General features: G+C 39.6%; 1 protein-coding gene across 4 annotated transcripts in view; it reads right to left on the bottom strand.

The window, feature by feature from the left end:
- Positions 1–22,945, bottom strand: part of NUP62 (nucleoporin 62) — a 62,916-nt gene that overhangs the window by 34,708 nt on the left and 5,263 nt on the right. For all 4 annotated transcript variants that reach the window (XM_074278178.1, XM_074278179.1, XM_074278180.1 and 1 more), the window contains exons 2-6: positions 10,281–10,566; positions 8,715–9,091; positions 6,818–6,928; positions 2,082–2,183; positions 890–991 (exon numbers count right to left, since the gene is read on the bottom strand). In XM_074278178.1, coding sequence (XP_074134279.1) covers positions 890–991; positions 2,082–2,183; positions 6,818–6,928; positions 8,715–9,091; positions 10,281–10,566 — 978 coding nt within the window. The remainder of the gene's footprint in view (positions 1–889; positions 992–2,081; positions 2,184–6,817; positions 6,929–8,714; positions 9,092–10,280; positions 10,567–22,945) is intronic.

Below are 22,945 nucleotides of genomic sequence, written 5' to 3' on the forward strand. Positions count from 1 at the left end.
CCTGTAACAAAGTGGGGCTATGCTGCTCGGCCCTGGAAGTATTTAAGGGTTAATGCCTCCATGCGTCAGAGGCAATCATTTTAGTTTAAAAGGTTCTCTCTTCCAGAGAGAAAAACTTCTTCATTAACATATATCCTACAGTAGGTCAACTTATACCCTGTAATGGATGATATGCTAATAAAATAATTAAGAAGAAGCTAAAAGCAAGTTTTGCTCAAGGCAAGTATAGCACGGATTGTTGCCAAAGCAAAAAAATAAAAATGAACACCAACAAAAGAGGAAAACTGGGAAAGGAAAGATGGCGATCTTAACTGCATTCTTTGTATTTGATTGCCTCGGTGGCATTCTCCTGGTGCCCTGCCACTCAGAAACACCCACTCCCGCACACTGACATGGCCCTTTAATAGACAAAATCTCACTTGACCCTCAGAACAATCTCAACAATTTTACAAATTTCTCAGAAAGGTTAAGTGGTGTTGCCCAAGGTCACATAGGCTAATAAACAGAAGAGCCAGGGCTAAAAAAAAAACCCAGGCCTTCAATTCTACTCTGGTGCCAGACTCCTAGTCCTAGCCACCTCTCAAAAAGCAGCTCCTTTTTTTGAAAGCATTGTCTGAAAGGAGGTGCCAGCTCCAATCCAGTCTCTGATGTGTACTCGCTCTACAACCCTGAGTAAATCCTTTCATTATTCATAAAATGGTGAAACTACCTGGGCTCTGATGGACTTGCAAGGAGACAAGGCCCACAGGGTCCCTAGTGCTCTCCATGGTGCTGTGAATGCTAGCCTTTCACCAGCACGCTGAAACTCTTTTTGGAGGTCTGACTTAATGACAGCCTCAGTGGCCTCCAATGCACTCCCTCCTCATGCAGCCCAGAATCCCAAACTTACTAATAGCTGTAGTGCTAGGTGCACTTGTTAAGGCAGGAAGTTTTAATCCAAATCCCAACACGCCAAGACCAGATGTTCCAGCTGAAGTGGATGGGACTCCAACTGTATAAAAAAGGAAAACACTTGATACTGTGAGGATCCCGACCAAGGTTGTTTCTAGCATATTATTTCATTTTATAAGGAAAGTAAAGCACAGGGAAGGAAAGTGACTTTTCAGAAGTCATATACCAAGTCATCAATTAAATGGGATCAGTTTAAGAGTTCTAAATTTTAATCTGCGACTTGACAACATGCTATACCTTCACAAAATGTGCCTTAGTTGAACAGGAAGTCTCTGTGAATCAAAAGAATTTTTCTAGATTACATTCATATTATAAAACTAGAGTCTCTTCATGCGATGAAGTGCTCATATCATTCTACTAACTAGCAGCCATTTTCAATCACTCACCTATGCAGTAGGTGGGAGGAGGTTAAATGTCCCCACTCTGATTCTAGCTGCAAGAAGGGATTCGCTTCTCAGCAACTCACTACCCTCGAGAAGGGACTGAGGTGAGGGGACATTTTACAACATTGTAATAAGGGAACCAAGATCTTGCTAGAATGACGTTTCCGTAAGATGTCATAGAACCATCCCGGCAATGCAGCTATGAGGTCAAAAGGAGAATTTGACACCTGCTGCTTGAAGCTCCTCTTTCAAGAGGAGAGGGATGGCAAAGTGAGTAGAAGGACTCTATACTTTGCTGACAGTTTGGACCTCAGTTTTTTAACTGCGTACAGAATAACAAAATCATCTGGGTCCTAGCACATTAGATAGAGTAAGATTCAATGCACTCAGAGATTGTATCTTGTTCCTGATCCTTATTCCTTCATCATATTCACAGTCAGTGAGACTTCCTCTTCCTTTTGACATACCTGAAAAAATACTCAATTTTTTTTTTTTTTTTTTTTGCCAAGTCTGAAGAGTTGCTTCAAACTGGTACATGCTGTGATATTGTATAATCACAACAGACACTTGCATCCCAAGTTCAGAACAAAAGTCTGGTCGAGCGGCTAATGAGAACAACAGAAGATGCTGCCTGATGAAGTATAATGAGGAATTTGAGGGTGTAAGAGACATTCAGTTTTACGAACAAGTTTGTAGCTAAGAGATCAGATTTAATGGAAGAGATTATCTTTAAAACTGGTGACTTACCTGAGAGGCTTGGGGCGGAAGAGGTTGTAATGGGAGTATTTACTATGGAAGAAAACAATGTAGGTCCAGGAGTGGAGCTGGGTGTAGAAGTTGTGGCTGCCACTGGAAACGAATTGGCATTACACAGATTCAAATAAAAAATAAGTCCAATCACATCTCCTGAAACCTAAAAGCTACATAGAGTAAAAGCTTCATAGAATAAAATGACAATACAAATAGAGGAGGTGACCTGGTATATAGCATTTTACAAAGCAGCCTTATACCCATTATTTCATTTATAGGAAACAAGACAGAGATTAACTCCAAGTTACAGATGAGAAAACTGAGGTTAAGAGACTTATACTCTCATGCAAATCAAATCCCTTACTGGTAACAGGCCTAGAAAGCAGAGAAGGATAACAACTTATGCCTGACTCTTATCTGCATCTTTCCATAAATTTTCTCTACAGCAGTTACTCTATGTGAGACGCTCTTCTCTCCTTTAATTCTTTTGAATGTCTCAGAAAAACAGACCACTTGCATCATAAATCCGGTCTCATTCTTGCTATATGACTACAGTCACACAGACTCAATGACGTCTCTGGCACCAGAAGTATCCATCTAACCTGTAGCCCATAAGATTCCTAAGTGCAGGATAACACAAATTGAAATAGCAGTGGGAAATATTGCAAAACATAAAATAATATTCCAATATATGTTAAACATATGCAATTCTTATATATACATATATATATACACACACATATATATATATATATTTCCACAATATCATGCTGAACAAGAAAAATCATATCAAAAAGGAAAAAAATGAGAAAGGAAACAAAATGCAACCAAACAACCATAAAAGGAGTGAAAAGACTATGTTATGATATATACTCAGTTCCCACTGTCCTCTTTCTGGGTGCAGATGGCTTTCTTTATCACAAGTTCATTGAAACTGGCCTGAATCATCTCGTTGTTGGAAAGAGCCACGTCCATCAGAATTAATCATCATCTAATCTTGCTGTTGCTGTGTATAATGATCTCCTGGTTTTGCTCATTTCACTCAGCATTAGTTCATGTAAGTCTCTCCAGGCCTCTCTGAAATCATCCTGTTGTTTGTTTCTTACAGAACAATAATATTCCATAACATTCCTATACTATAACTTGCCATTCCCCAAGTGAGGGACATCCACTCAATTTTCAGTTTCTTGCCGCTACCCAAAGGGCTGCTAACAAAACATTTTTGTACATCTGGGTCTCTTCCCCTCTTTTATGATCTCTTTGGGATACAGACCCAATAGACACTGATAAATCAAAGGGTATGCACAGTTCGAAAGCTCGTTGGGCATAGATCCAAATTGCTCTCCTGAACGATTAGATCAGTTCACAATTCCACCAACAATGTATTAAGTGTCCCAGTTTTCCCACATCCCCTCCAAAATTTATTATCTTTTCCTGTCATCTTAACTAATCTGAGAGGTATGAAGTGGTACCTCAGAGTTGTCTTAATGTGCATTTCTTTAATTAATAATTTAGAGCATTTCTTCATATGACTAGAAATGGTTTCAATTTCTTCATCTGAAAATTGTTCATGTCCTATGACCATTTATCAATTGGGGAATGGCTTGTAACTTTGTAAATTCTTGTAAATTTGAGTCACTTCTGTATATATTTTAGAAATGAAGCCTTTATTAGAAAACCCTAGCTGTAAAACTTGTTTTCTAGCTTTCTGCTTCCCTTTTAATCTTGGCTACATTGGTTTTGCTTGTACAAATTTTTTAAACTTAATATAACCTAAATTATCCATTTTGAATTCCATAATGTACTCTAGTTCTTCTTTGGCCACAAATTCTTTCCTTCTCTACAGATCTGAGAGGTAGACTATCCTTTGTTCTTTTAATTTGCTTATTCTTTATATTTAAATCATGAACCCATTTCAATCTTATCTTGGTACAGGAGTTAGCTATGAGTCAATGCCTAGTTTCTGCCATACCAGTTTCCAGTTTTCCCAGCAGTTTTTGTCAAATAATGAGTTCTTATCCAGAAGGTGGAATCTTAGGGTCTATCAAACACTAGGTTACTATAGTCATTGATTATTGTGTCTTGTGAACCTAACCTATTCCACTATTCTATTTCTTAGCCAATACCAAATTGTTTTGATGATCGCTGCTTTATAATATAGTTCTAAGCCTGGTAGAGCTAGGATATCTTCCCTTTTGCATATTTTTTTTTTCATTAATTCCCCTGAAATTCTTGACCTTTTGTTCTTTCAGATGAATTTTTTTAAATTATTTTTTAAATTTTTAAATTATTTTTTTCTAGCTGTATAAAGTAATTTTTTGGCAGTTTGGTTGGGATGGCACTGAATAAATAGATTGATTAATTTAGCCAGAATTTTTATTATTTTATTATATTATATTAGCTCGGGCTTCCCATAAGCACTAGATATTCTTTCAATTTGGCTTTGTCTTGCAGGTAGATTTTATATTGTCTACAGTCATTTTCTCTTTGTATCTTTTGCTGCTGGGTTTTATTGGTAATATATAGAAATGCCAATAATTTATGTGGGTTTATTTTTATATCCTACACTTTGCTAAAATTGTTAATTGTTTCTAGTAGTTTTTTAATCGATTCTCCAGGATTCTTTAAATAACATACCACCCAAATTCCTTTTTAAAGACTTCATGAATGCTGCCTTAAACTGAATCAGGCCCCATTCTACCTATACAATGAGTTATAGCACAAGAATACTTCTTGGTTCTCGATGTTAAAATTATAACCAAATCAAATCTCCTGGACAAACTATATCTCAGAATATTCAAAGAACATGTAGCTCTGACCACTAAGTCAATGTCAGCGATCTTTAAAAGCTGTGACAAAAAGAGGACTATATATAGGCAAAAGCTGTAAACTATCAGCTTGTAAGTTGATTTTGATTCCTAGCAGAATTCTAGAAAGCACTATCACAAAAAATTGGCTTCAGAGAACTTTGAATTGGAATCAATGAGCCCTAAGAGGCAGTATGGACTCCGTAAGAGTAGTTTGTGCCAGACTAATTTAATTTCCTTTCTCTTTTTGGCAAGCAGATATCTTTTTAGATTAGCTTTTATGTCCTTTTTTAATTAAAATGGTAGATTAGAAGAAAGTCATCTACATAGAACACTTGGATTTAAGCAAGGCATTAATAAAGTTTTTCATAATATCCTTGTGGACAAGATGGAAAGGCATGGTGGGTTAGATGAATTTGGAACTGGCCCTAGAATCAATGGAATTATCTTAATCCTGATGTAAGTGTGTCATAGAGCTGTGTTATAAAGGTGAACTTAACATCAATGAAGAGGAAATTAAAGCAATAATCAGGAGCCATCTTGCCCAACGTATGCCAATAAATCTGACAATCTAAGTGAAATGGATGAATATTTACAAAAACATAGTTTGCCCAGTTTAACAGATGAGAAAATTAAGTATTTAAAAAAATTGAACAAGCCATTAATGAACTCCCTAGAAAAAAAGATTGCCAGGACCAAATGGATACTATCTAACTGGAATTCTACCAGGTTGAAATTCTACCAAACATTTAAAGAACAATTAATTCCAATATTATCTACACTATTTGGAAAAATAGGTGAAGTACTATCAAATTCCTTTTATGCTACAGATATGGTGCTGATACCTAAACCAGTAAGGGCCAAAACAGAGAAAAAAAATTATAGACCAATGAATATTGATACAAAAATCTTACAAATAAAATATTGGTTGATTTTTTTTCTTGTGGTTTTTTTCCCCTTTTGATCTTATTTTTCTTGCACAGCATGACAAATATGAAAATATGTTTAAAAGAACATAGTTAACCTATGTCAGATTGCTTGCTGTCTTGGGGAGGGAGAAAGGGAGAAAAATTTGGAATACAAAGTCTTACAAAAATAACTGTTGCAAAACTATTGTTACATGTATTTGGAATATGCCATTAAAAAAAAAAGTAGAAAAGCCCCAACTTGGAAGGTGTCCAGGAAAAGCACTTAAAACTATGCTACATGTTAAGTGGCTGAAGAAACTATGTAGTCTGAAAAAGAGAAGATTTATGAGGACATTTTAGCTGTCTTCAAATATCTGAAAAGCTACCACATAGAAGAGGGAGAGAAAGATTCAGTTTAATGTCAGGAAAAGCCTCTTACCAATTAGAACTTTCCAAAGTGTAATGGGCTGCCTCAGAAGAAAGCGAATTTCCACTCAATGCCAATGGACAATGAGGTGGCTAAGGAAGGACTGAGCATGGAGTCGGGGAATCCGACTTGAAATCTGGCCTCTGACATTTACTGTGTTGACCCTGGAGAACCATTTTATCTGTCTGTCTCACTTTCCTCATCAGTAAAATGGAATAATAGCACCTACCTTGCAGGGTTTTTTCGAGGACCTAAAGAGATATTTATAAAGTGTATCTTTATAAGGAAGACACTTAATAAACACTATTTTATTTGAAGCAATCAGGGTTAAATGACTTGCCCAGGGTCACACATCTAGTAAGTGACTGAGACTAGAGTTGAATTCCCCAAATACATGGTAGCACATGACCTAATTTCCTGAAGTCCTAAATATACTAAATGTTGCTGGGAAAAATAGAAATCATTAATAAATTGCCTCTGAATACCTGGAGCTCACCATCCCCTTCTTCCATTTGTCTAAGCTGTCACTGAGTCTAGGACCTTCTATCAAACCGCAGGCAAGTAAGCATGCAAACAATTCCAAACATCTACCTGAGAGTTTAGAGCCAAAAGGCAAGACAGGTGCCTGACTGAAGGTTGAGACCTGTGATCCAGTGGGTACAACGGTAGACCCGGTAGAGGCCAATAATCCAAATCCTAAACCTGGAGAGAAATAAAGGAACAGATATAAATGATCAATTCATGACACAGAGTGTAGAAATGTGTACGTGAAAGAAAAATGTTCAACATCCCTTCATCAGCACTTCAGGGTATAGAGCTACTTGGCAACGGTGTCTGCCATCCAACACCGCATACAGCTTAGCTATCCCTAAACTGATGCTTTGTAAAAAGACCGGTTCATCATTGGCTCCTCCTAAAGCACACACAGAGGAAATGGCGTTCAACATTGCACCAATTATGCTATTGCCAACATGGTTTTTCAGTCCAACAAAACACAATCACATCCTAGTGCCAAAGGCTGTTGTATTTAGCTCAAGTATTGTTCCTACACTTATTATATAAATCACTTGTCCTCAGAACTGGTATATCCTCAGTTGCCTAAACTATACCCATAGTTGGTTGACTTTTAAACACCTCACTTAAGGTCAGTTACTTTTAACTGAAAGTAGCTGTAGAATTAAAGAGTTGTATTTTCCTAGAAACAGGACCTTTCCCTGGTGACTGAACCCAGTATGAAAAAACTTTCCCCACCCAAAACTAAATAAATGATATAATTATAGTCAGGCAAAGCTGAGTTAATGATCTATAACTTTATTCCTTTAGTTTCTGGCAAGACTCAAGAAAATAAGCCTCATTTCATCAGGCTTAAATGGATTTCGGGGAATGACAAACATTCTGATATCAATCTGTTCCCCCCCTTTCCCCCACATTCTAAACATATTATAAATGGCTCATTCTTTACATGTCTTATGATACCTTAACTCATTAGCTCTTGTTTTTTTCTTGGCCATAAACCTTTGAAATACTGTTGAATCTATTGTTTACTAAAACCCATTACAAAATCAAATCATTACAAACATTCATTAAGAGGCTCCCCCAGCAGCTTTCCAACACCCTATGCCATCTATCTAAAATCAAAGCCGGGGGGGCAGCTAGGTGGTGCAGTGGAATAGAGCACCAGCCCTGAAGTCAGGAAGGCCTGAGTACAAATCAGACCTCGGACACTTCAACGATTCCTAGCTGTGTGACCCTGGGCAAGTCACTTAACCCCAAGTGCCTCAGCAAAAAACAAGCAAATAAAATAAAAAAATAAAAGTTGGCTCATTTGGGATCTTGTCATTAGAACTCTTTATTAATCAATACTTCGGTACATCTACGATACAATTGACAAACAAGTCTAGATTCATACTACAAGAGTCCTTCGTTCACTCAAAATAACAAAAAAGATAATGATCATGTTCGGTATGGTTTTAGTATTATATTTTGTATAAAAATTGTATCATTATAATCATCTAAAAACTGGCAACCCAGATATGGTATATGCTAGTTACATATTATGTAAAAACAAACTACTAAGCAGAATGTTTTACACAAAATATCCCATTCCCCAACAATGCCAGACATAAAGGGTTAGTATGACTACTTGTTCTAAAATTCTACAGTACTTTCTACTGCGGTATGGCATTTTTTGGGGGTCTCTGTCCTTGAAACTTCATTTTTTTTTTTTAAAGTAGCAAAAGAACATACCATGGTGAATAGGAATATAAGCACACGGGTGTCCAAAGGACTAATGAAACAAACTATGTATATGCAAGTGATCCTGGAATTCTGTCTCAACTCATTTAATCAGCAGTTTCATAAGTTTCCAAAATTTCCACACTGAAAACCATCCCCAATAAGCTAAGTCAATGTGAAAAGCAGTCTGACTTTGACAAGGAAGCTTGGATATGAGTGTTCTTCAGGAGAGAGGGAGCAGTCGAAAGCTTACCTGTAGGCTGTCCTCCAAGGCTGAAGGCAGTATGTGGTTGTGTGGAAGTTGCTGCAGTGGAAGCTGGAGTAGTAGCAGCAAAGCTTAACCCTGAAAATGCTGTTGGTTGACTTGCACTCCCCATTGAGCCGAGGTTAAAACCAGTGGTCCCCGTCTGGGAAGCATTACTGGGGAAGGAGAATCCTATAGATGATGAAGGTTGGGTGACGGTGGTAGTAGGAGGACCAAAAATAAAGCCAGTAGGTGCTGATGCCTGGCTTGACACATTGCTTGCTATGGAATTAGTAAGTGTGCTGTTGGCAAGCCCAAAGCTCCCTGTGAAACCTGAAGAGAGTGGGGTGCCACTGCTGCCCAAATTTAATTTTGGTGTACTTAACCTAAACGGAGAAAGGAAATTCGTCAGAACTATGGCTAACAAATCATGACTTACAAAGTCCTGTCAGCTATCAAGGGGACGTCCCACACCAAACTGTTGTAACTGGGAACCATCTTACTAGATTTTTGTCACCTTAATACACAGAAACAGAGCCAGATCTTAGTATATTTGAAGACTAATGGGTGAGGGCAGCTAGGTGGTACAGTGGTTAGAGCGCCAGCCCTGAAGTCAGGAGGACCCAAGTTCAAATGTGGCCTAATACTTCCTAAGTGTGTGATCCTGGGCAAGTCACTTAACCCCAATTACCTTAGCAAAAAAAAAAAAAAAAAAAAGACTACTGGGCTAGCTGCTCATTCACAGGTATGCAAGATCTTGGCCTGCTGTGCATAAAGGAGAAAGAACACTCCAGGATTTGGGGAAGGAATGACTCCTAAGATTTTCTCTGGGGGGAGATTATATTTTATTTGCTTCTGACAGACTATCTTAATTAGATAAGTTGGTCAAATGACAGGCATCCCATTCATTTTTCTTGGGTACAGGTGCAAAACAATGTTAACGCATTTTATAATGCTGGATGATAAATGTTCAGTTGCTCAACTTGCTGCTTAAAGAAAGGCTATAATAGCATTCTTTAACTACAAGCTATTAGATAACTGAAATGAAGGGGAAGAAAAATCCAGGAAGGTAACCGCTCAGTTACTTCACAGGTGCCACTGAACGGAAGCAAATGGTTCTCTCAGTTGGAGAAAATTGGTTCGGACTGGATTTATTAAAAAGAAAAAAAAAAAACAAACAAACAAACAAACAAAAAAAGGCATTTAAAAAAGGAGGTGGGGACCCTTTTAATGCGGAGACACAGGAAGGGTTTGGGGTCATTACACTGATAAAGCTAACTCTAGAGAGCCACACTAAGGACAAATCCCAAGCTCTCTGAACAGTCCTCCTCTCCCTCAGTGGGTCACAAAGAATTCTGGCTGCAGATCAGCCTTCCATTTCCCTTAATCCAGAAACAGGTTTAATTTAAGAGAGTACTTAGGGACTGAGTGGCATAATTCCAAAGAGTAGTTTTTATAAATGCCTTCCTGTAAAAATTGATTGGCCCTTTACCCATGCTTCAAACTAAAAGTCTGTCCTTGAGAGGTGATATATCCATAGCTGCTTAAGAGAGCCAGAAACTATATAGCTCTTACCCTAAGGAAAACCCCGGAGTGGTGGATACTGGAGTTGATGTGGCCTGTGATCCAAAGAAGCTTGGAGTCTGTGTAGTTGAGGCAGGGGTGGTCAGGGAGAACAAACTAGTAGCAGGCGTACTTGTAGAAGGCTGGGGAGTCCCAAAATTAAACCCTCCAGAGCTAGGTGTGGAGAAAGAAAAACCTGGTCCTGGTGTGGTGGTAGTTGTCTTTGCAGGGCCAAAGGTGAAACCACCTCCGGTGGCAGGAGATCCTCCAAAATTAAATTGACTCATGATTCCAAACCCTAGTTTGGGGGGGAGGGGGAGGGGAAATCAGGTCATTTTAGAAATCTAAATGGGATGAAGGAAAAAACAAAAACAAAAAACCCAAACCTACCATACCATAGCAATTGAAATTCTCAATACCAAATATATATGTATATTTGGTCGTAGAAAAACAAATTCCCGCCTAGTAGCCTAGTACCTCTATTCCTAACTTTCTTGAAAACAATTTGAAACATGTGATGCACTGATAGAAGATCCTTAAGTAACTCACTTCAGAAACAATGGAGATCCAGTGAGTCAGATAAGATTTGACAGTGGTAGTACATCCAAGTTTACTTGATGCTTTATTAATGGATACAGGAAAATAATGACAATTTCATTGAGCACCACATTATTTTCAAGTGGTCCTCTAAATGGAAAATGGTATCGTGTGGCATTAGTAATACTAGCCACACCGGCAACTGAACACATGTCAGTTTTTAACACAGCCACCAAGATCTTAGATTTGAATAATGTGGCTTCTCCTATCGATATAACCTCAGGGTAGAGGGCAGTATAGCCGGGACAAAATACAGGGACAATTCTCCGAGCCCAATTCTAATAGCCCAGGATTTGGAATTCATAGAAATCTTAAAATAGGAAGAGGCCACAGAAGTCACTTGCTAAATTGGCCAATAAGCATTTATTAAGTGCCTACTATGTCTGGGCTCTGTACAAAGAAAAGCAAAAGGCAGTCCCTGATCTCAAAGAGTACACAGGCTAATGGGAGAGACAACATGTAAAACAGCTATATATAAACAGTAGGATAAATTGGAACTAATTAAAAGACTAGATTTAAGAGGGGTTGGGAAAGGCTTCTTGTAGAAGACAGAATTTTAGTTGGGAGCCAAAGAAATCCAGGAAGTGAAGATGAGAGAGAATGTTCCAGGCATGGGAAATAACAGCCAGAGAAAAGGCCCAGAGAAAGAGAATGGAACGTTTTGTGCAGAAAGCAGCAAGGGGGCCACTGAATCAGAGAGTAAGATACAGTAATGGAAAGGCTGGGCCAGACGAGGTTATCGGGGGCTTCGGAATGACAAATAGAGGATGCGGAGAGATTTAGTTTTGGGGGAAAGGGCTGACATGGTCAGACTGGCCCACTGGGGACAAAGGAGAGACTTAAGGCAGGCCGGATCCCTCAGCATAAGGTGATGAGGGCTTGCCTTGGGGAAATAATATTATCAGAAGAAGGAACGGGATATCCTGGAGAAATGTTGCAGAGGTGAAACCCACAAACTAGATATGGGGATACCTTCTCTTGAGAGAGAGGAAGGAGAATACCTAGGTTGGGAGCCCAGGAGATTGGGATGGAAGTGGTGCCTTAACAATCCTAGGAGGATGTAGGGGGAAAGGGAAACAATTTAGGAGTAAGAGAAGTTCCGTTTGGGACATGCATACTTTAACACATAGTTGGAGATGCCTGAAAGGTAGTTAGTTGGACGTGGGATTCAGGAGGACAGCAGGGAGGTTAGGGAAAGATAGGCAGATTTGAAAAATCATAGCATAAAGATGGTAATAAAATCCACAGGAGCTGATGAGGTCACCGAGCAAAGTAAACAGTATAAAGGGAGAAGACAAGAGGGTCCAGGACAGAACCCTATGGGACATCTACAGTTAGAGAGCACGATCTAGATGAAGATATAGCAAAGGACACTGAGAAACAACTGTCTGATAGGTAAAAGGAGAACCAGGAGTCCAGAAGACTTAGAGAGGCCGATTAACAATGTCAAAGACTGAAGAGAAGTTAAAAAGGAGGACTGAGAAAAGGTGGGTGGGGGGTAAAGATGACAAGGAGGAAATCACTGGTAAAAGCCAGGTGATAGGAAGTTAAGAGAATGACAGGAGAGGAAGTAGAAGTTCCTTCTCAAGAAATTCAGCCACAATCAGAAGAGATATGTATGACAATAGTGGAGATGAAAAGATCAAATGACTTTTTTTTAAGACGGCAAGACAAGGGCACATCTTGCAGGCAGTGAAGGAGCCAGTAGATAAGAGAGACACGGAAGATAAGTAAAGAGTGGGGATGACAGAGGGGCCAGTATCTTGGAAAAGACAGGATGAAATGGGATCACTTTAGCTGGTAGAGGAGGAAGGGCACCTCTTCATGTGAGACAGGGGTAAAAGAAGAGAGAATGAGGAATCTGTGCGACAGAAGATGAGAAAGAGGAGAGAAAATGGCTTCAATTTTAGCCATAAAATAATGAGGCAAAATTCTCAGGTGAGAGAATGGAGGAGAGAGAGTCACAAGAGCTACCGCGGGGAGAGAGAAAGTAAGCTGACAATGGAGGATTACCTAGCAGCAGTAAGGCCACAGTGGAGGTTCTGATTGTTCCTCCCCTTCATTCAGCAATACGTATGTAGGAACAAAGGCAGTAGATGGTGTTGAGGCTTAGCAGAGCACAAGAGAACTGGTTTATCAAGTGGTCAAGATGGGGAAAAGAGGAGACAGTGGCTAGCGGAGAAGATAGCAGATAGTGCTGAGGAGGCGGCCTACACGAGAACTGAGGAGCTGGAAGGTCACGGGTGTGACTAAAGAACAGGGTTTGATACAAGCAGGCTGAGGGAGAGGAGGAAAGCCAATAACTATAGTCAGATAAGGGAATTTCAGAGTTGGCGAACATGTTAATGGCATGTTTATAGGTGATGGCAAGAGTAAAGGTAGAACTATTTTTATGTGTGGCTATGATAGGGTAAAGGAATAGGCCATAGCAAGTGAGTAAAGGGTGGTTTGGATGTTTGAGGCAGTCAATATGTATGCTAAAATCCTCTACTATGGGCGCAAGATTTGAGCCGGAGAGAAAGTGTGTCAGGTACTCAACTCTTTGAGGAAGGAAGGGGAAATGACCTAAAGGTCAGCTGACAACTACTACCAGGAATCTGGAAATGGCAATGGAAAGCAAGGCGTACTCCCACTGAGAACAAATATTTTACTTAGAGCCAGGTTTTTTTTTTTTGGGGGGGGTGTTTACATTTAAACACCCTAGAATTTAGAAATCCAAATGAATGCTTTTCATCAAAGTGATCTAGAGAGTTTACACTCCTCTAATGAGGTTGCCAGGCTTCACAAAGCCAGGCGAAGTAGTAGAGTGCTAGGCTGGGGCAGCTAGATGGCACAGTGGATAGAGCACCAGCCCTGAAGTCAGACAAATCTGGCCTCAGACACCTAACACTTCCTAGCTGGGTGACTCTAGGCAAGTCAATTAACCCCAATTGCCTCAGGGAAAAAAAAAAAAGAAAGAAAGAAAGAAAAAAAGAGTGGTAGGCTGCAAAGCAGAATACCAGCTCTTTATTAAAGCTTAAAACCCCACTAAAACGTTTGGGACATCTTGCATTTATGTGAAATGTTCTAAGTACAAATATAGGCTTATTCAAAAGGTAATTTCCAATATTGATTCCTTGTTCTTTCAATTATGTGAATGATTGCCCTTAGCATGAAAACATTTTAATGCAGGCAGTCTCTTATGTCAAAGACCTTGGAGATCCTAACTAAATTAGCATCACCTGACTCAAAACTCCCACTGTACTTACTACCCACGAAGAGGAATCTTTTTTCTTCTCCTTGTCTTTGGATTTTGTTTTCTTGCTCTTTTTCTTTTTAGCTTCATCCCTTACTAAGAGGTAGTCTATGGAGCTGGGCATGAGGGGGTTAGAGAGGGTGCACCCTGGAATCAAACCTCCCTGGCTGTGGGACTCTGGGTAAATCACCATGTTGAAACTAAAAAATGCAGATGAGATGCCTGTGCCTGCATTTCTAGGTAGTTTTCTTACAGGAGCTCCCCATACCAAGTGTCAAACTCCAGGATACTCAAGTGTCCAAACTAATTAAGATATAATTGGGAGATTTTAACAAATTAAAGAAAAATACATAGATAATGTTAAATTTGTGTGTTTCTGAGTCAACAGGATATGAAAAGAGATCCATTTCTCCTGGAGTTTGACGTCTCTTCCCTATATCAAATTAAATCTTGGGACTAAACCAAATCCAAACCAAACTTTATCATGCTGTGAGAGAAGAAATAGTTTTCATATTCCACAATGAATGAATATTGCCCAGCATATGACATAATAATAAACAAGACAATTGAATTAGCATTTATTAAGAACACATTATGGGCATATCTCAGTGCTATACGCTAGGATCCAGGAAGATAGAAAACAATGGGGTCCCTGCTCCGTAGGACCTAACTACAAAGTAAACACAGGACATATCAGGTTCATTACAAAGTTATATCAAAAAGTTCTAAGAAAAAAGGGGGTGAGGTGGGGGGGGGCACAGGATCAGAAGTACGCAGGTGATACCCAAGTTGGGCTTTGAAGGAAGCCAAGGATTATAAAAGGGAGATGAGGAAGGAATATATTCCAGACTTAAGGGAGAAGATCTGTGTATTAGGAAAAGCCGAGAGACCACTCTGGAGAATATGTAAAGGGAGGTAATATGAAACGAGACTGGAAAGATTGCTGGGAGCCCTTCTGTGGGGGGCTCTGGTTGACAAGTTGAAATTTCTGCTTTTTACCCTAAAGGGAGTTGGATATTTCCAAATTAGAGCCTGACACAGTTAAGTCTGTGGCTTAGAAACATCAGTTTGACAGCACCTGGAAAGTGGACCAGAGAATAAGAACATGGAAGCTGGAAAACCACTTAATTAAAAAATCTTTTTAAAGGACAATAGTCTAAGTGTCTAATTTATAAAATAAAAGATAACAGTTTTAAAAAGGGGTAATAAGGGTCTAAACGGGCAATTTATAAGACTTGGCAACTTAGATGGGGGATAATGAATCAATAAGCTTTTTTTAGATGTTAGGTGCTAGGGCTACAGAGACTAAGGTAGAGTCAACATTTTATTGAATTCACTTGAAAGGAGAAAGGCAAGAAGTGATTATTTCTCTATAGGATAAATATATGGCGGCTAACTTGAGTTGGGCATCTGGATAACTACAAGTATGGTGGTGTCCTCAACACAAAGGGCTTAGCCTGGAGGAATGGTGTGAGGTTTTGCACTATTTTGGCCATGTGAAGTTTGAGAGACACCCAGATGCAGATGCCCAATGGGCTGTTTGTACAGCACAAGTTCAGGAGAGAGATCAGGGCTGGAAAGGAGGGGAAAGGAGGAAATCACTTATACAGAAATTATTAAACTCAGAGAAACTAAACAGGGACAGGGTACAGCAAGAGGAGGAGAATGGGGCAAGGCCAAGGAGGGCTGGGTGAGTAGGCATGTTTAGTAATCCTGGCTTTCGGTAGGGGGGGGGGCGGGGGAGGGAAGGTAGAAGAACCAGAAGATAAGGGGGGGGGGGGAGACAAGAAAGACAAAAGCTGCAAAGAGATCAAAGAAAAGGAGGACTAAGAAGGGGTTATGTGCATATTCTGGAAAGGTGTTTCTGAAGGACAAGAAATCACAGTGTCAATTGGTTATTGCTATAAAAGTTCAAATAACATCAATATTCTTCCGCTGAAGTTAAGTGGATACAAATCATGGACCACAATGTTTCTGAAACAAAATTACAATGAACTCCAAAGGGTAAAGGGAAAAAGCTTAGCATGTACAAGTTTGGGTTGGTTACACATTACAAAGTCTCCAGAAGGAGAAGAGAGGGCCACCATGGACATGTGAATGAGATATACAGAAGAAAAAAAGCTTAACATGTACAAGTTTGGGTTGGTTACACATTACAAAGTCTCCGGAGGGAGAAGAGTGGGCCACCATTGACATGTGAATGAGATATGCAGAAGAAAAAAGCTTAACATGTACAAGTTTGGGTTGGTTACACATTACAAAGTCTCCAGAAGGAGAAGAGAGGGCCACCATGGACATGTGAATGAGATATACAGAAGAAAAAAAGCTTAACATGTACAAGTTTGGGTTGGTTACACATTACAAAGTCTCCGGAGGGAGAAGAGTGGGCCACCATTGACATGTGAATGAGATATGCAGAAGAAAAAAGCTTAACATGTACAAGTTTGGGTTGGTTACACATTACAAAGTCTCCAGAAGGAGAAGAGAGGGCCACCATGGACATGTGAATGAGATATACAGAAGAAAAAAAGCTTAACATGTACAAGTTTGGGTTGGTTACACATTACAAAGTCTCCGGAGGGAGAAGAGTGGGCCACCATTGACATGTGAATGAGATATGCAGAAGAAAAAAGCTTAACATGTACAAGTTTGGGTTGGTTACACATTACAAAGTCTCCAGAAGGAGAAGAGAGGGCCACCATTGACATGTGAATGAGATATACAGAAGAAAAAAAGCTTAACATGTACAAGTTTGGGTTGGTTACACATTACAAAGTCTCCAGAAGGAGAAGAGTGGGCCACCATGGACATGTGAATGAGATATACAGAAGAAAAAAGCTTAGCATGTACAAGTTTGGGTTGGTTACACATTACAAAGTCTCCGGAGGGAGAAGAGTGGGCCACCATTGACATGTGAATGAGATATGCAGAAGAAAAAAGCTTAACATGTACAAGTTTGGGTTGGTTACACATTACAAAGTCTCTGGAGGGAGAAGAGTGGGCCACCATGGACATGTGAATGAGATATGTAGAAGAAAAAAAGCTTAACATGTACAAGTTTGGGTTGGTTACACATTACAAAGTCTCCAGAAGGAGAAGAGTGGGCCACCATGGACATGTGAATGAGATATACAGAAGAAAAAAGCTTAGCATGTACAAGTTTGGGTTGGTTACACATTACAAAGTCTCCGGAGGGAGAAGAGTGGGCCACCATGGACATGTGAATGAGATATACAGAAGAAAAAAGCTTAGCATGTACAAGTTTGGGTTGGTTACACATTACAAAGTCTCCGGAGGGAGAAGAGTGGGCCACCATTGACATGTGAATGAGATATGCAGAAGAAAAAAGCTTAACATGTACAAGTTTGGGTTGGTTACACATTACAAAGTCTCCAGAAGGAGAAGAGAGGGCCACCATGGACATGTGAATGAGATATACAGAAGAAAAAAGCTTAGCATGTACAAGTTTGGGTTGGTTACACATTACAAAGTCTCCGGAGGGAGAAGAGTGGGCCACCATTGACATGTGAATGAGATATGCAGAAGAAAAAAGCTTAACATGTACAAGTTTGGGTTGGTTACACATTACAAAGTCTCCAGAAGGAGAAGAGAGGGCCACCATGGACATGTGAATGAGATATACAGAAGAAAAAAGCTTAGCATGTACAAGTTTGGGTTGGTTACACATTACAAAGTCTCCGGAGGGAGAAGAGTGGGCCACCATGGACATGTGAATGAGATATACAGAAGAAAAAAAGCTTAACATGTACAAGTTTGGGTTGGTTACACATTACAAAGTCTCCGGAGGGAGAAGAGAGGGCCACCATTGACATGTGAATGAGATATACAGAAGAAAAAAAGCTTAACATGTACAAGTTTGGGTTGGTTACACATTACAAAGTCTCCAGAAGGAGAAGAGTGGGCCACCATGGACATGTGAATGAGATATGTAGAAGAAAAAAAGCTTAACATGTACAAGTTTGGGTTGGTTACACATTACAAAGTCTCCAGAAGGAGAAGAGTGGGCCACCATGGACATGTGAATGAGATATACAGAAGAAAAAAGCTTAGCATGTACAAGTTTGGGTTGGTTACACATTACAAAGTCTCCGGAGGGAGAAGAGTGGGCCACCATGGACATGTGAATGAGATATACAGAAGAAAAAAAGCTTAGCATGTACAAGTTTGGGTTGGTTACACATTACAACCCAGAAGGAGAAGAGTGGGCCACCATTGACATGTGAATGAGATATGTAGAAGAAAAAAAGCTTAGCATGTACAAGTTTGGGTTGGTTACACATTACAAAGTCTCTGGAGGGAGAAGAGTGGGCCACTGTTGACATGTGAATGAGATATGTAGAAGAAAAAAGCTTAGCATGTACAAGTTTGGGTTGGTTACACATTACAAAGTCTCCGGAGGGAGAAGAGTGGGCCACCATGGACATGTGAATGAGATATACAGAAGAAAAAAAGCTTAACATGTACAAGTTTGGGTTGGTTACACATTACAAAGTCTCCAGAAGGAGAAGAGTGGGCCACCATGGACATGTGAATGAGATATACAGAAGAAAAAAAGCTTAGCATGTACAAGTTTGGGTTGGTTACACATTACAACCCAGAAGGAGAAGAGTGGGCCACCATGGACATGTGAATGAGATATACAGAGAAAAAAGCTTAGCATGTACAAGTTTGGGTTGGTTACACATTACAAAGTCTCCGGAGGGAGAAGAGTGGGCCACCATGGACATGTGAATGAGATATGTAGAAGAAAAAAAGCTTAACATGTACAAGTTTGGGTTGGTTACACATTACAAAGTCTCCGGAGGGAGAAAAAGCGGGCCACTGTTGACATGTAAATGAGATATACAGAAGATATTTCAATACCTCTACAACTATGATCCCCTAAATAGGAGTATTCTAGCAAAGGTGGATTAAAGCAATTTATAACCATTCAAGTGATTTTCATTGGACAAAAGAAGATAAATGAAAACTTGAAGGTTTCACCTCATACTCATCAAGGTGGCAAAGATGATAAAAGATATTAATAACGCTGGAGGAACTTTAAGGAGAGGCATGTGGAAACAATTTGGAATTACATAAGTTACTAAATTGTTTGTAGCCTATGATCCTGTAATCTAACGGGGCATATATCTCAGGGAGGCAAAAGAGAGGTCTCTGCAGAACAAAATATTGGTAGCAATACTGTTTTGTGGCAGGACTCTGGGAAATAGGCAAGAGGTGCTTCATTGGGGCAGCTAGGTGGCGCAGTAGATAGAGCACCAGCCTTGAATTCAGGAGGACCCGAGTTCAAATCTGTTCTCAGACACTTAACACTTCCTAGCTGTGTGACCCTGGGCAAGTCACTTAACCCAGCCTCAGGGGGAGGGGAAAAAAAAAAAAAAGAGGTGCTTCATCACTGCAGCACAACAAAGGAAGCATGAGGAGGAATTCAGAGAAACATGCAAAGTCTGGAAGAAATAGAGGTCAGGGAAGCAATCCGACATTATTACATAAGCCTCTATTTCCAAGAGTGTGTTGTAGTTGTATTCATATATAACATGCGTAATGTGGTAGTTTAATGGGCACTATTTCTGTACTTTGAAGTTATTCAGAATCAAATGTCTCTTAGTACAGATTTTCCTGTGTGTGTTTTTTTTAATAGTGTACAATAACAATTCTTAGACTTTGTAGCCTTCAAAGTTATCTTTTGTAACTTTTAAAAATGAGGGTCATCCAAAGAATTTTTTTTATGTGGATTGCAACTATCAATATTTACCATATTGGAAATGAAAATGTCTTAGAATTATAATGAAAACAGTTGCCTCATAGACCCAAGGATTTCTGACACCTTTAAGGAATCAGCAGTGGTTAAGAGTCCAGGACCTGGAGTCAAGAAGATCCGACCTCAAACTGAGCCCCATTTTCTTGTTGTGTGATCCTAGGCAAATCAATTAATCTATCTGCCTCAGGGATAATAATAGCATCTACTCTGTAGGGTTATTGTGAGGATAAAAGGAGATAATATTTGTAAAGTATTAAAGAAAAATACCTGGCACATAGTAAGAACTTAATAAATGCTTGTTTCCTTCTTTTCTTCCTCTGAAAAGGAGTTCCAGGATCCCAATCTACCTAGACTAGATTGAGAATTGCACAGAAATGCTGATTTAAGATTTTCTACCATGCTGAAGCTATTAATCACCTCAATTGGTTTGGTTTAAAAAAAAAAAAAAATTCATTCCGAATTCTCTCCCTCCCTCCATTCCCTCCCCTGCCCATTGACAAAGCAAGAAATGGAACAGCCATTATATATATATGATATATCTCCCCCCTCAGCCATGTTCAGAGACAGAGAGGGGAGAGAGAAGGAAAAGGAAAGAGACAGAGACCTGGGGGGGGGGGGGGGAGGAGAGGGGGAGATGGGACACAAAAGGGGGGGGGAAGGGGGAGAGAGAGAAATACTTCAATCTGTACTGAGCCCATAATTTTCTATCTGCAGCTGGACTGCATTTCTCCTCATGAGTCCTTTGGATTTGGAGTTGTGGCAGATCACTGGATCGAGCAGTTTACTAGGTCTTTCACAGTCGACTGATTATCTTTACAATGTTGCTGTTACTATGCAGTGCTTTCCTGGTTCTGCTCACTTCACTTGAAGTCTTCCCAAATTTTTCTGACACTCATCCCTTTCGTCATTTCTTAGAGCACGATTCATAAATCGTATTAACTTGTTCCCTCGATTGCTAGAAATATTTTTTGTACACAGGAGTCTTTTTCCTTTTTCTTTCATCTCTTGGTGTACAGAACTAGTAGTGTTATTGCTGTCAAAGTATGCAGTTTTACAGCTTTATACAAACAGTTCCAAACTCCTTTTTAAAAGGGTTAGACTAGTTCACAGTTCTACCAACAGTATATTAGTATACCTATTTTCTTACAACTCCCCCCCTAGCATTTATTTTTCCTTTTCTGTCATTTTAGCTAATATGACAGATATGAAATACTACCTCAAGAGTTGTTCTGAGTTTCTTTAGGTATTAGTGATTATGAGCATTTTTTCTTACGAATTATACAAAAAAAATTATACATTTATTCATACGAATTCATACAAAACAGCTTTGATTTCGTCTTCTGAAAATTGCCTGTTCACATGCTTGACCATTTACTAGTTGGGGAATGGCTCTAATAAATTTAGTTCAATTCCTTACATATTTGAGAAATGAGACCTTTATCAAAGAAACTTGCTGTGAAGATTTTCCCCTTCAGTATCCTGCTTTTCTTCTAATTTTGGCTGCATTGGCTCAATTAATTTCTTTACGGAATCTCTGAAGGTTTTACACCACCATGTCATTTGCAAGTAGGATAATTCGGTCTTCTCTCTACTGATGTTTATACCTTTAAATCTGCTGGTCTTCTTCCTATAGCTAGAATTTCTAGAAGTATGTCAAATAATTAGCGGGGAGACAAATCTTTTTCATTCTGTGAAATACTTCCAGGGTCCAAATATCCCATGACACATTGAAGGATTACTTATCGAGAACAATCAGCAAGCATTAATAAGTGTCCACTTTGCCAAGCACTGAAGGTACAAAATACAAATGTGGGCAGGTCCTGCCCTCAAGGAGGGCATTTTACAGGGGATGGCCAGGATGGGCAATGGCACGTTCATAAATAAATAAATATAAGAAAAATACAAAATAATTGGGGAGAAGAGAATGACAAGAAAAGCCTCTTCTAGAGGGTAGTATTTTGACTGAGCCTGGAAGGGAGCCCAGAGGTTCCAAGAGGCAGAAAAAGAAAGGAAAACAAAGGAGCTCCTGAAAAGGCACAAGTGGGAAATGATACTCCTCTATGCAAAGAACAGCAAGTAGGCCAGTTGGGTTAGAAGGTTAGAGAGTAATGTGCAATCAGCCTGGTGGAAAGAAAAGCTGGTGCCACATGGCAAAGTGCATAAAATGCCAGACAGAGGAAATTCCTCAAATTCAGATGAAAAATTATACAGAGGTAGAAGATGGCAGACCTCTGGGCATTATATGCTTGCCTTCGATAATGGAAAAAGAAAAAAAAAAAAAAAAAGCAAGAAGAATCCTAGAGCAGCAAAGGCTCTTAGGAATCACCTAATCTAATTCCCTCATGCAACACAGAGACAGAAAAAGGTTCAAAGAGAAGAAGACAACAAAGAAGCAAAGATGGATTTTGGAAACAATATGCCAGAACTCAATATCAAATAATGGCTCTAGGCTGGACCACAAACTGGTTAACGTGTAACGGTCAGGCCCCTTAGGAACAACGACTGTCCAAAGTAGCCATGTCTAGAACCACATCGAGAACAAACTTTCCACAAAGCTTTCTCAGCTAATCTTGGCTAACTTTTCCTTCAAATGAGGGAGAAGTATTAGTACTGACCGTATAAAACTCAAGGACACCTCAAACATCTTAGCTTACAAATTCTGGGATCTAAGCAAACAGTTCTAGAATAGGCCCCTTGGCCCTTTTTTCCTTCACAAACCCCCCCACTTATTTAGTGGTAACTAGGCACTTATTAAAGGAAGAGCTTTAATTACCTAACAATTCTGCCTTTAGAGGTCCCTGATCCACTTCAACATGCATGGTCATCCTGCAGGCTACTCCAGCTTATTAAGCAGAACAAGCCCATCCAAGTTAGGAAATTTAACTGTCCTGTCTTTAAGGCTTTAAGCTCTTGTCCCTCTCCTAAAACACAGACTCAGAAACATGAAATCTTAAGAGTTGGAAGGAACCTTATAAGTTCAACGAGCCCAGTGCAAACAAGAAGTCCTTTACAATGTCCCTAACAACCATTCACCCTCTGGCTGCTGGAAAGCCTCTAAGGGGG

Source organism: Sminthopsis crassicaudata, chromosome X (assembly GCF_048593235.1).
Source record: "Sminthopsis crassicaudata isolate SCR6 chromosome X, ASM4859323v1, whole genome shotgun sequence".
In the NCBI taxonomy this organism is placed as follows: domain Eukaryota; kingdom Metazoa; phylum Chordata; class Mammalia; order Dasyuromorphia; family Dasyuridae; genus Sminthopsis; species Sminthopsis crassicaudata.